Here is a 13,399-nt window from a genome sequence, read left to right as displayed (position 1 = left end):
TATTAAATGACCACAGTGCATGTTGTTGTGTTTTCTGGTCATCAATCACTAATAAAGAAAATGCTGTATTTCTACAAAAAAGTGCTGCATTTCTGACAATGCCATATGGGAGAATGAACAGCCTTACCAGAGTACTATGTTCTCTGAGTACTATTCTTGTTTACTATGTGCTGTATATTTGAAAATTAAATCAAATTTTGTTTGTGTGTCGTGTTTTAGTAAATGCATAATTATCTGTAAGGATGTGGAGGTCCAAAGACATGGCTGCTAACATGATGGCTGCTGTAAATACTGACACAAATTTCTGTGATTTTACAGCTAAACTCACCAACATCAACTACAACTTAAGGTCAGTCTGTTCCTAATACTAAAAACTTTAAAGTTTCTGAGTTAATGCATTTTACTGTTGAGTAAACTCTTATGTAAAACGATTTTAGTTTCATATTTAAGCTGTATGTTCATGTTGGATACACCATAATAATTAGGATGCTGACTCCGATGGAGGTTGGGCTTGATGGACGGGTCAACAAACAATATTATTGTCTGCTGCTTACCACACTGTAGTTTCCATCGAGCATATCTTTGAGCGACAGTGGAAGAGTCCAGAATGGATTGGTCTCTTCGTTGATGCTGTGGCCTTGGAAGCATTTTGTCGTGTGAGCCAGCTGTCCCTGGAAAACCTGAACACACAGATATCATTTAGAACCCAACATTCAGATTCCTGCTGGTTTCTTAATGTGACCACAGACTGAACAGATGCTCACCTCACAGACCCATGGGCTGACCTTCTCTAAAATCAGCTCCAAGCATTTAGCAGCATCCTGTTGTTCATAAACTAAAAACAATACTCACATTTAAATTCAGCTTTTCAATGAATCTGGAGCTACTATGTGAATTTTTACTTTCATATTTTGTGTGTGTGCTTTCTGGCCAACATACCATCCTCAATCTCCAAACTCGCTGTGATGTTTTCTGTCCCACATGTTGTTTCCTGCATTTTTTCAAAGATCTTTCTCAGCTCTTGATCAGTGATCAGAGATTTTGGATCCAACCTTCAGGAAAAGATCAAATTGACTGCCGATCAGTATAGTATTATATTATTGCTATCATCACATTTTTAAAAAAAAATGATTAAGTGTTATTTGTTATTTGATTCATCAGATTTTCCTAAATTACGAATAACTAGAAAAATCACAGAAAAAAGTACACATTCGCCCGATAACCTTATAATACTTTTTATAAATGAAAAAAAAAACAGGCCAAAATAATATATGCACCAAAAATCTATATTTTTATAAAATGAAAGTTACATTATTTTCACTGCATTCAACTCAGATATCTGTTATTTGAAAAAAAACATCCCAGGCCCAGAAATTCTACATATTAAGGACAGAAAAATAATATATCATGTTTTACTTGTTTTAAAGATTTCCATTGTTTTGTTAAATTACAAATAATATTTCATAAAATTACCTAAAAAATACTAAAATTAACAGCCCAAATTTCTACATAATGTCCACATAAAAAATATTTATTTTTGTAAATAGGATTTAAATGCAATAATAATAATATTTTTTATCCCTTTTTCTCTCTTTTCTGAAGTCCAAACACATCAGTCAGATAAAGTTATAGGAGCACATTGCTTAAAAAAAAAAAAAAAAAAAAAATCCTGTTTTTAGTTGTGATTTGCATTCAAATAACTGTCTTTCTCTTCATACGACCATCAGATGTGAGATGAAAGTAATTTCATACCTGTCATGGATCTCAGGGGTCATGAAGAGAACTTGCAGGATGCTGTTGAGATAACATGTGGCTCCCTGATTAACTAGTCCATAATGACGCCTCTGCTGCTCAGCAACTAAAAAACATGAAAATCACAACATCATTACAAGATCTCAATTAAGTTTTTTTTTCAAAATAATTACATTTTTTTAAAAATCCAGCAACTTCAGCCATCAATATTTCAGATCTTTCAAAAAAAATATAATGAATAGAACTGACAAGTTGTACATGGTAAAATAATCTTATGTCTTATATAAACGTTATTTTTTTGCTCAATATCTGCCCAGTTATGAACCATTTTCTAGGCCGGCAGCTTCAGGTGGAATAAACTGTAAATCAGATGCAAACAAAAAGCATATAGAACCAGTCAGTGTGCCTGCCTGTCATCTATTATGCTAAATTAGGCGTAATAGTTATCTTTACAAAATATATATGTACATTTCCTACCTCTTTGCTTCTTCTTGTCTGCTGTTTCCACCTCCTCCAAGACGCGTTTTCTGGAGCTGATCATCCTTCTTTTTAAATCTCCCACTGAGGATAAATGAGTGAATGAATGAATGAAAGTTTTCATTTTGGACATGTGAAGAAAAAAAGGCACAAAAACATCAAAATATTCCAAATAAAAATGTCTTTAATCTTAGTTGACTGAAAAGAGAAGTTTTAACCAGTGTCATTCATGGAAAGGTCTCCTCATCTATTATCTAATGTTTACAAATCCTGGTCTATGTTTCTGACACAAAAATCACACGGTGTTTATGCAACAATGTCAAAGTTAATTTCTAAGTAAATTTTTTTGTACACTGTAAAAAAACTGAAATTTTCCAGATTTTTTTTTTGCATGTTTGAAATACACACACAAAAAAAAATCCAAATAGTGATGCCTAAAATCATGATAAAGCTCACAAAAAACGCACAAATCAATTCAGAGCACACCTGCTTCTAAATATCAAACCAATGACCACCGTGGTCTTATTTCCAGATGGTGAAAGAGAGTTTACATCTACTGCAGAAATGAAAGAAAACATGTATCCATCTAGCTTTCCAGACAAAGTGTCTTCAAATAACAATAGTTCTACACAATGCACACCAACATGAGAGAAAGATTTCAGTCAGTACTTACACATGGCTGTGGTCACAACGTGAAATCAGTAACGTTTAGAGGAGAACGTCCTGCAGATCAGGTTTGATCTGATTCAGGGTGTGACTGGCTGACAGAACAGCTCATGTCACCAATCTGTCCAATCAAAGTGAAGGAAATGCTGCACCTTAAACTGCATCATCTAACAATCATTTCACAAATTCACATAAAACAATCATAGAGGAACAAACAGTAAATTGTAGCAACAGCATATATATATCATGAATAATGGCTGAAAACATAAACGCAGTTGAAAAAATTATCTCTGTCGTGGAATCTTTGTTCTTGTTATCGCCAAGGAAGTTTCACAAGTACATGTCTTTTTTTAGCAACTGAATTTGTCCTGTATCACGATACTGCAAATGTAAAATTATAAAAGTCCCCCTGTCAGCCAGCCAACAGCTGAATCATTCGGACTGAACAAGCAATAATTACTTCTCTTCCCATAAGTGTTTTTTTTGGATCTTTACTTCCTGTTGTCTGTTTTGTAGCATGGCACTGTTAGTTCTTGACTAAATGAAACCACATTTTAGGTTCTTTTTTTAAGGCATGGATGGTGTGTTTTAGGGATATAAAAACAGCAAGGTAGCGTTCTGAATAGTAACTTTAAAAGCAGACTAAATGCTCTCCCATTATCAACATCCTGCACTCTTGGTGGCTGATTTCAAACACATCCCTAACAACATGAGTGAATGAAATACTTTGTCAAGAAATAAAATCAGTCATATTTTTCTTTTTTTTTAATAAATGTTTTCCCTGTTTCTATAAAAGACTGACAATGAACATAAAAAGAACCACTGGTGAATTTTACATAGATGTGTTTAATAAGAGAGATCTTGTATAATCACAGACAAAAACATTGAATGAACATGTTCAGTGTTTTATCATTCTATATGTAATTTATCATTATGTCCACCTACTTACCAATACAATTATAGTATTTCTAACATATTATAGGTAATTCCTTAGTTGTTCCACATGTAAACATCCAGAAACCACAAAATACACACAGACTCATGTAAAATTACAGCTAAAAAAATGTGAATAATTCTGGAAAACTGTATTTTTTGTCACTAGGTTTGGGATTGATCTTCTGGTCGGTGGGATGGTGGGGGTGCAGGTCTGGAGGTCTTGTCCTCATAAATGGCCTCCTGGCAGCATCAGCAGTGTGTGGATGGTGGACATGTGTTTGATCTGATAAACCGACAGCAGCGATGACTCCTCCAGAGTCTGCGTTCTGAACACCATCCGGATGTCATGAACTATAAGCAGAAATCAAGTATTTTAGGACAATGCCGAGCTTTATAAAAGTAAATAATCAGATCAACCCCGGATCCCTGAGAAAAACATCGTTGTACGTACTTATCTGAAGTTCATGCACAATTTTCTTTTTCAGATGCAGCACAGTGATGCGTTTCATCTGCTCCTCGTCGTCACACAGATCGATGATCTTTTCTTCTCCTCTGGGGCCGTTGACTTTCAGCTGGACTGCCATTGTGCCGATCAGCGGATCTGATGAAGAAGCTCCACAGGTGTGTTTACGAACAAAAATCCAAACCAAAACGAGACTGCATTTATCAGCTGCTGATGACAGGGGATTTCAAAAAAAACTGGTTAGCGTCACCTGACCCCACGCAATGCCACGTAACTAATTGGAGGACGTGTGAGTAATCAACGCTCTGCCATCTCTCCTGGTTTTGTTTGAGGTGATCGCAAGGCTGAGAAAAGATGGGCTCCAAACTGTCCAAACGCAAGCGGATCTCCAAAAAGAGCAAGAAGACGGTGACAACTGACTCTCCATATCTTAGCAGCACTTTTCCACCCGAGGAGGAGGAGGAGGAGGAAGAGGAGAAGTGTTATGACCCAGCAGACTCCTCACTTATATTTGTCGATGAAGAGGATGTTTTGGATTGTAAGGAAGACGATAAGTTTTGGTTTAAACAAGCTGCGCTGTATTGAGCCACTGACGCGCTGAGAACCAGCGGTGCGTAATGGTAACGCTTCTTTAATGTGTCACTCACAGTTGAATACAACGAGTTCAAGTCCCTGAGAGCACTGATGTCTTGTGGCCACGCAGTCACTCCGATGTCTCTCACCAACTGGTGTCGCTTGTTGGTGGACCAGGTAGGATAGATACTGTTTTATATGCTCACCAAATACAAGTAAATTAGCTTTTGAAATACAATAATTACCACATAAATTGCCAATTAAGCCAAGTGAAAGCCTCTGCGCATAACCCCTTAAGTTCCAAAAGATGATATAACTTGTGCGCACAGGAAAGACACCTGTCTTGTAGGAGTAAGAGTTTATCTTAGTCATAATCGTGTGCGCACAAGATTATAACTGGTGTAAAATGATCAAATCTTTTCCCTTCCGAACTTTAGTGCTCTTACATCTGCTGGCAGAGGAAGAATAGACAGCAGCAGGATCAATAAAAGCGTCTTTAAAGTTCGAGAGTTGTGCGCATTTACACACAGCACAACAACAGCCACACAGTTTGAGTCACAGTTGATGAGCTATATTTAAATCATTTGTTACACAGCTGAACCCGGAGCTGGATATTATTTTCCTATACAATCTGATCTGTATACATAAATCTAACATCTTTTTGCTACTGAGATTTTCCTTTTACATCAAGATATTTGCAGCAGTAACATTATTGTGAGTAGAAACAACCTCTAACCCTCAAATCGCTTCCGTTTACTAGACTGGCAACTGTCTTTGTTTGTTTGACAAAATACTCCCAAATAGGAAGTATTCTCAGAGGAGTTCGGTTAAATCAGTAGTATATTTGTGTTGTTTAACCCTCATCAGTACACGTGACAAAACCTACTTCATCCATACACTTGGGGTCCAGCTGGAACGTGTATGAAAGAAACAATGAATTATTATTGATGATTACAAACGTGTATTGCGTACTATATTAGTGTAAGAACTCCTGAATTCAAATGAAACACAATGCAGCTGAAGCAGTCTTCACAAGAGCAGCATAACACAAACGTACATAATTAAAAGATGCACAGTGTGGCTACGGTCCCCATAGAGACTGACTTTTCTATATACACCACAAACCTGGTTGGAATCAAAGAAGCTTTGGTTTATGTGATGTGGTTTATGAGGGGTGATATATACCCCCAGGGATCTGCATGGACCCCAGGTGTACTGATGAGGGTTAAATTGACTGTTTTTTTTCACTTGTATTTCTGATTGTTGGTTTTTTTAATTGTCCAAGGGTGAGTCTACATTTGTGTGTGGCCAAACTGGCTGTGATATTGAATGGCCCTTTGAGGAGGTCTGTAAAATGGCTCTTCTAACCGAAGAGGAAATCAAGTACTTTGAAAACAAAATGTTCAGCAGTGCAAAGGATTTATTGGATGTCAAATCAGTAAGTGTTTCAATTACAGAGTCTCCACTATCATATCTCATTTCTAATGTATTTTTTCTTACAAATGCCCTTTTCTCCATCAACAGTGCCCCGGCTGCAAGTCTTCTGTGATGAGAAACGACCCCTCTAATCTGTGTGTTAAATGCACAGTGTGCTCTGCTGACAAAAATGGGATTTTCATGTTCTGTTGGCAGTGTCTGAGGGAATGGCGAGGCACTTCCCCACGTTCAGACCGCTGTGAGAATTACGGCTGCGTCAATAAGTCCCTAGAAATCCTGAGAAACTGTCCGGTTATCACCTTCAGCGATGTTGCAGGGATCACTGGCTGTCCCTCGATCCGTGCTTGTCCCACCTGTGGCTTCATAGTGGAGCACGACAGAAGCGGCTGCAAAAACATCTTCTGCACTCGTTGCAAAGAGGAGTTCTGTTTTGCTTGTCTCCAGCTCACAAACGACTGTTTGGAGACGAGTGAACACTATGAGCCTTGCTCCAGTGGTGTGGCCCCGAGACAGACATTTATACCTGTGTGGCAGAAGGGTGTAATTTAGATGATTACTACAAAACCGCTTTACTCTCCAGAAAATGAATGAAATAAAAGTTTCTTAAAATTATGAAAAAATGTTTTTAGATCAAACCAAAAGTTGTAGTTTAACCAGTAGGAGTCAGTTAATGGCTGCAGTGGTGCATTCCAGTGACACTACAGTGCATAAGAATGAAGTAATTGAATATATGTCAGTCCCTCCAGGATTTCGCAGGCATTTTTCATGATTGTTGCAGCCGAAAATGCCTGAATTCGCAGCAGCTTTTCTAAAAAAATTGCGATAAAAGTTGCAATGTTTTAAGCCTATTTGTTGTAATGAAACTGAGAGAGACAGTGACAATTGCTAAAAAGCTGCATTTTTTCCAGCTTGTACAGCCATGGCCATATGTTTGGACACAGCATGACTTACTATGTCTGTTTTGATGTCTATTACAGAACATAACTAATATTTTTTGACAGCACCAGTTTAATTAGTCAACAAATCAACAAGGGATATAATATTATCAATAAATTCCAACAACTGGAACAACTTTGTTCCCAAAACATAATATTAGAAGAAAATAACAAAAAAATGCAGTACTTTCACAACCGAATTTGGTAAGAATAACAAAATGACACCAAACTCTTTTGATGTTTTTTTTTTAAAATATGAAACTTAATATAGTTCTCAGGAGTTGTATACTGTATTGTAAGTGACAATTTTGTGGTATTTTCTAAGATTCACAAGCGTCATGGTACTTGTGTCCAAACTTATGGCCATGGCTGTAGAACATGTTTCAACACTAACTGACAATATTTATTCTGAAATTAGTTATTTAATGTTCCAACCCATTTCCACAAGCTGGCACATCACAGTGGGACATTAGCAGCAGCCAGATTCTGGTTTAACATGTGTGTTCTGCATGTGTACATACCGAATCGCGTGACCTAAATATGTAGCGGGCGACGGGAATTGATGGGACTCAGAGACACCCCCACAATTTAATCAGTTGTTCCTTGTGTCATTTCCAACACATCCACAGTGGTGGATCTGTTGTAGGATCACAATCATGTGATCGTCAGCAGGCCGCTGAGGTAGCGTTCACCTGTTGCCATGGTTACTGTAGCAAATCCATGGAAGCAAACTTTAAGCCGTATCACTGTCGAAGTCTAATCACTCGGTCCTTGTGTCATTTCTGACTGACCCTGAAAACTTCATTTAAATCTCCGAGTCCGTTTTTGAGTGATGTTGGTAAAAGAGGAAGGATTCATACACACTGATCGTCACATAACTCCACCATGTTCTTAGGTGGAATAATTAATCTAATTTACCTCATTCTTTCAGTGCTCCAATGGATCTGGATGCAACAGTTTCCATCATGGTGATTTGTCTGGTCTGTTGTTTCTGCCGTTCTATGTTTCGTTTTTTTTTTTAAAGTGTGTATCAATCGATTTTTTTTCTTTTTTTGTATTCCACCACAATATTGCACGGGTGTAAAACAGTTTAGCTCCGCTTTGGTGAAGAACATCAGTGAATTAATTGTTTATCACAGTCTTCAACAGTAATTTTTGTTGGTAAATGAGAGATATTGCACGTCTGCATCTTCAAACCATAAACAAGGAAGTGAATTCGGTGCCGTACCTGCATTACGTTTGTACTGGGAGCTGCTATGATTGGTGGAACTCACGGGAGGCAGGCCAAAATTGCGGTGATTGGACAAAACTGGAAGGCTGCACAAAATTCACAGAGATTGGTTGATTTTGCGTGAATTCGCGCTATCGCAACATCGCGAATTCCTGGACGGACTGATTTGTATTGTGTCTCTTTTCGCTGTTGCAGTGGTTTTGCAATTTGCAGACGGTCCCTGTTCACTCGTCACACAGCCGGCTGCACTTAAGACACCAATGTTATTTCTTCAGCTTGAAAGACAGCTACTTTAGATAAAACTGGCCTTGTACATATTGTCTGCCTTACAACGATTTGAAAGAGGCATCGTTTATGTTTTGACAGCATATATCTAATGCGTTATTGATGCCGGAAGTTCTAATCTGTGAATATCCTTCCAATTTCACTGAACTCATTATTAGCATCAGCAGTAGTTTCTGCTGCAATATTGTTATCCATCATTTTCACAATCTCTGTATGTAATAAAATAAAATGAAAAAAATCGAATAAATGTGTTTTTTTTAACCTTTAGATGTGGTGTTGTTTCCTGTGGGCTACCTGCATGCAGCCCTAACAGATAAATACACTGTAAACAGTCATTTTTCTTTGTTACTGTTATTTTGCTGATTTTCCTTCTAAAATAAAGATAAGTATAGATTTAAATGATAACCATTAAAAGGGATGACAATAAACAAAAACACAAATTGTAAATAACATTTACATCAAAAATCTGCATTTTTATTAACGGAATTCTTTTTTAAAATATTTGACGGTGTGTTTAAATCAGCAAAATACATCGTTATTCTTTGCAAATATTTCCTGTCATTTAATAGATATATAACAAAATCGATTATTTAAACATGATTCATAAAATAAATCCAAACTGTTGAAAATCTGGAAACAAGGGATCTAGAAAAAAACCTTTTAAAATGGTAGAACACAGCAGTGTTCAAAAACTGTAAAAATGATGACAATCTGTAAAGTAACGATATTTCTAGTGGTATAATTTTATGGTGACAATTTTTAAAAATACTATTGTAAAAATATCAATTTTTGATTTGTGATGAAATTCACAACCTGAAACATCAACCTGCTTGAAACAGTGTTTACGCACGGTCAAAAACTGTTTGTCTTCATTCCCAAACTGCACACATTTGCCTTCATTCAGCCGTTAGCAGGTATATATGCGGTCCACCCCCTACGGCGGACAACCCCGGTGATTACTAAAGCCACACCCACACAGACATATTACCAATCACAATAATCAAACAGAAAAGGTTCAGTGAATAATGCTGCCATCCTTTCAGTGTCCTGATGCAGATGTTGTTGTCCTTCTACATGAACGCCAAAAGAAACTAACAAGTCATATGATGTGAAGTGTGACAGAGGACAATAAAAAAAGAACAAAAATATGGAGGCCCCTCACAATTTTTCAGTTTTGCTGTAGTTAAACTAAAACATTTCACAGCCTGATTTAAAGTCTGCAAGCCTCTCCGTACTTTGGCTTCTGTCCTCGTCACCAATCCCTCCAAGGTCCTCCGGTGTTCCTCCCCCTCGTAATCTAAGTACGCAGTCTATCTCAGACATATGCTGGATTCCATAATCACACAGCAGGCGCTCATCTTCCAGTTGTCTCTTTGCAAAGATAAGTCGCTGATCATCTGACACACACACACACACACACACACACACACACACACACACACACACACACACACACACACACACACACACACACACACACACACACACACACACACACACACACACACACACACACACACACACACACACACACACACACACACACAATAGATGACAGTGTGTTAATATTAACTATATAATGAAAGGATTCTAACCTGCATCCTAAATCTAAAGTGTCTGTTTCAAGGAGCAAGGTGTCTGCAGAGCTGGAGGTTGCACTCTCAGGAACACGTGGACAGGACTGTAGTATTGTAACAGAATTTCTCACCATGATGGACAACAGTCACAATGTGAGGACTGATGGTGAATCATTTTATTTCTTTGACATTAATAACATTTCTGATGTCTTCATTTGTGCAGCAAACCTGCTAAACTGTGAGAAACAAACTGTTTGATCTCATCATTAAACCCTGCAAAAGGTCACGTTTTATCGAATGAAAGCTGCTGTAAAATCTAAATCTCAGCTTTTTGCTTAATTAATTCATAGCGTGATTTTAGCAGCCCAGCTCTGAGAAGATAATTAACTGCAGTCAGCATTTTAATTCATCCTTCATCAGATAATAAAAGCACATTGAAACAATCACTGTCTCTCACTAGATTCAGCAGCAACAACCTTCAGTGTGAAGGTTTGTTTACCACTCACTATTTTGCAGGTTTAATGATGTTAATAATGTCGCAGGTATTAAACCGGTCCCAGTTTAAATTAAAATTAGACTGCATGATTGCTTCATTTTTCTTAGCAGAGCTGCTGCTGTTGTTGTTGTTCTACTGGTTCTCTGTCATAGTTTATTAGAACCCTTTATGGACCTCAGTCAGCATTTATTCCACCTGTGACCTGTCCAAATATCTGCCGTGGAAAGGTTTTAACAGTGAAAGTAGATTTTCCTCCACAGGACGTGTTTTCATAATTTTTCTTTTCATGATGAGATTGTTATGTAAAGTTGAGACATTTAGTCCTTGGTCCAGTTCTAGGATTATGTGTAATTTAGGTTTATTGATTATATCCATGTTTGCACAATGACCTAATAAAGGTTCAATGTGACAAACTGTCCTGTTTGTTTTTTTGAGGAGCACAAAACAGCTGAACAAGGAGATCCTGACCCATACTGAACAGAAGCACCACATGCTGCAGCCGTATCACTGTGACCCATTGTGTTGCTCAGCTGTGTTAAACTGATTTAAATCAAATGCATTTCATTTAAATAAAAAAACTGAACTCTGTACAGTTTATGTGATATATTAATGCTATATCTTCCACAGTACTGATCAGAATGCAGTCTGTAGCTATCCACTTTGCTGTGGCATTTGTTAGCTTGTCTTCTTGTTTGTTTTTTTTTAATATCTCCCACACACTGCATCCAACCAGTCTGATGAAGCATCCCTCCACTGTTAGTTTGGATGAGACATGACTACACCCATCCCAAGTACTGATCAACATCCAGTCTTCCTCTGATCCATGGTTTGTCTGTGTGTTTTTTCAGAGCCAGTGAACAACGGACTTTCACTTTCATCAGTTGTCCAAATGCAAGTCTTAGCAACCAAATTATGATCATTACTATTTTAATAAGTAGTATTTTGGGTGGAATGAACCTTGTTAGTTAAAAAAACACTATTTGGATAGAATAAACATTTAAAATTATATGGACTTGGACATAAAGTTGTACTTTCTGCAGAATATTCCTTGAATAAACATTTTAAATCATAAGTATATTCTGAATGAAACCATCCTTTAAAATTATGCATTTCAGTGATCATCTATTGCGGTAGTTGGCGCTGTTCAGAAAAAAGGCTCAAAGCATGCGGCCCTATCAGTGCAGCCTCCGGTCCTGCAGATTCATACAACTGAGGAGTGTTTAAATTTAGAAATTCAGTGAAATCAGATTACCTGGAGGATAGATGTTGTTTTTTTCATATATCTTCTCCTTCAGCTGCGACGCTGTGATGGTCTTAAACTGTTCCTCAGTGTCGCATAGGTCGATCAACAGGTTCTCTCCTGTTAACAGTTTCACGACGACCCGAAAAACCATTTTTTTAGGTGTTTTTCTGCGAGCGTGTGGTTTGATCCAGTATTTTTCAAAGGTTGGATTGTAGAACTGTAGTGGTGTTCGTCTGCTGAAGCTGCGTCACAGAACCAGTAAACCTACTTTCACTTTCATTCTTAAATTGGAAAAAAAAAAAAACCTCAGAAGCAGGGGCGGATCTAGAGGAAAATTAATCGGGTGGCAAAGGGGTGGCAGATACATTTTAGGGGGCAGCATATACATACATATATATATATATATATATATATATATATATATATATATATATGTATATATTTGAAATACAGTTAGGTTGGATAGTAATTCTAAGATCAATGAAATTAATAATTAATCTTCAGAGAACCACTGGACCAGCTCTCCATCTAAAGGGTCCGGTTCTTCTCCTGCCCAGAGGGATTTTACCCAGGTGGGATTCTGAAGAACGATTAAGTTGGTCTGACCAATGGCATTACCAGGCGGTGGCCTGGGGTGGGGTGACTGTGGCCACCCGGACAAATCTGCTGGACACTACACTGGCCAGTCACAAATATGGATTGTGACTGGCCACTGTAGGCTGGATTGGTTCTGAGTAAGTTACAAACTCTGACAGCTCCGCATCAATCAGCAGCACCGATCTGAAGAGAGGACTATAAGTCCTAATTTCTTTTGTAAAAAGAAGGGAGAGAAGTAATATTTGTCATGACGTGCTTTTTAAGTGCCATTAGGTGCTGCTACAGCAACCTGTTAGAGCAGCACTGCTGTGCTTTTTAACTTATTTGAGTTACTATACATAACATTACAGTACGTAGGCATAATCAGCTAACATTAGCTGCTGCTATTATTACTCCGCCAAGGTGTGGCGATCTGCGTACATTTGTCTGTGAATCTGTTGGTCTGTGAATCTGTCTGTCTGCGTGCAACATTACTCAAAAACGGAGCAACAGATTTGGATGAAATTTTCAGGGAACATCAAAAATGACACAAGGACAAAGTGATTAAATTTTGGCATTGATGCGGCTTATAATGTCGATTCATGGCTTTGTTAAAGATTTTCCATTGCCAGATATTTTCTCTCTCTCTCTCTCTCTCTCTCTCTCTCTCTCTCTCTCTCTCTCTCTCTCTCTCTCTCTCTCTCTCTCTCTCTCTCTCTCTCTCTCTCTCTCTCTCTCTCTCTCTCTCTCTC

General features: G+C 37.8%; 1 protein-coding gene across 1 annotated transcript; it reads left to right on the top strand.

Moving 5' to 3' along the window:
• The first annotated feature begins 4,415 nt into the window (after positions 1 to 4,415).
• si:ch211-212k18.15 (probable E3 ubiquitin-protein ligase RNF144A-A) lies at positions 4,416 to 7,219 on the top strand. Its single transcript, XM_051944227.1, has 4 exons — positions 4,416 to 4,832; positions 4,944 to 5,044; positions 6,153 to 6,305; positions 6,392 to 7,219. The coding sequence occupies exons 1-4, from the start codon at positions 4,649 to 4,651 to the stop codon at positions 6,851 to 6,853; spliced, it is 900 nt and encodes a 299-aa protein (XP_051800187.1). The 5' UTR covers positions 4,416 to 4,648; the 3' UTR covers positions 6,854 to 7,219.
• Positions 7,220 to 13,399: the final 6,180 nt, after the last annotated feature.

The sequence above is a fragment of the Acanthochromis polyacanthus genome, chromosome 23 (assembly GCF_021347895.1).
Source record: "Acanthochromis polyacanthus isolate Apoly-LR-REF ecotype Palm Island chromosome 23, KAUST_Apoly_ChrSc, whole genome shotgun sequence".
NCBI classification, from domain to species: Eukaryota; Metazoa; Chordata; class Actinopteri; family Pomacentridae; genus Acanthochromis; species Acanthochromis polyacanthus.
Note: the sequence above shows the minus strand (reverse complement) of the source record. Positions and strands in the feature narration are given on the sequence as shown.

Excerpts from the sequence above, each read along its gene's own strand:
- si:ch211-212k18.15 (XM_051944227.1), top strand. The coding sequence starts at position 4,649 with ATGGGCTCCAAACTGTCCAAACGCAAGCGGATCTCCAAAAAGAGCAAG. Across the intron at positions 5,045-6,152 it reads GTCGCTTGTTGGTGGACCAG|GGTGAGTCTACATTTGTGTG; the intron begins GTAGGATAGATA and ends TAATTGTCCAAG. Across the intron at positions 6,306-6,391 it reads ATTTATTGGATGTCAAATCA|TGCCCCGGCTGCAAGTCTTC; the intron begins GTAAGTGTTTCA and ends CTCCATCAACAG.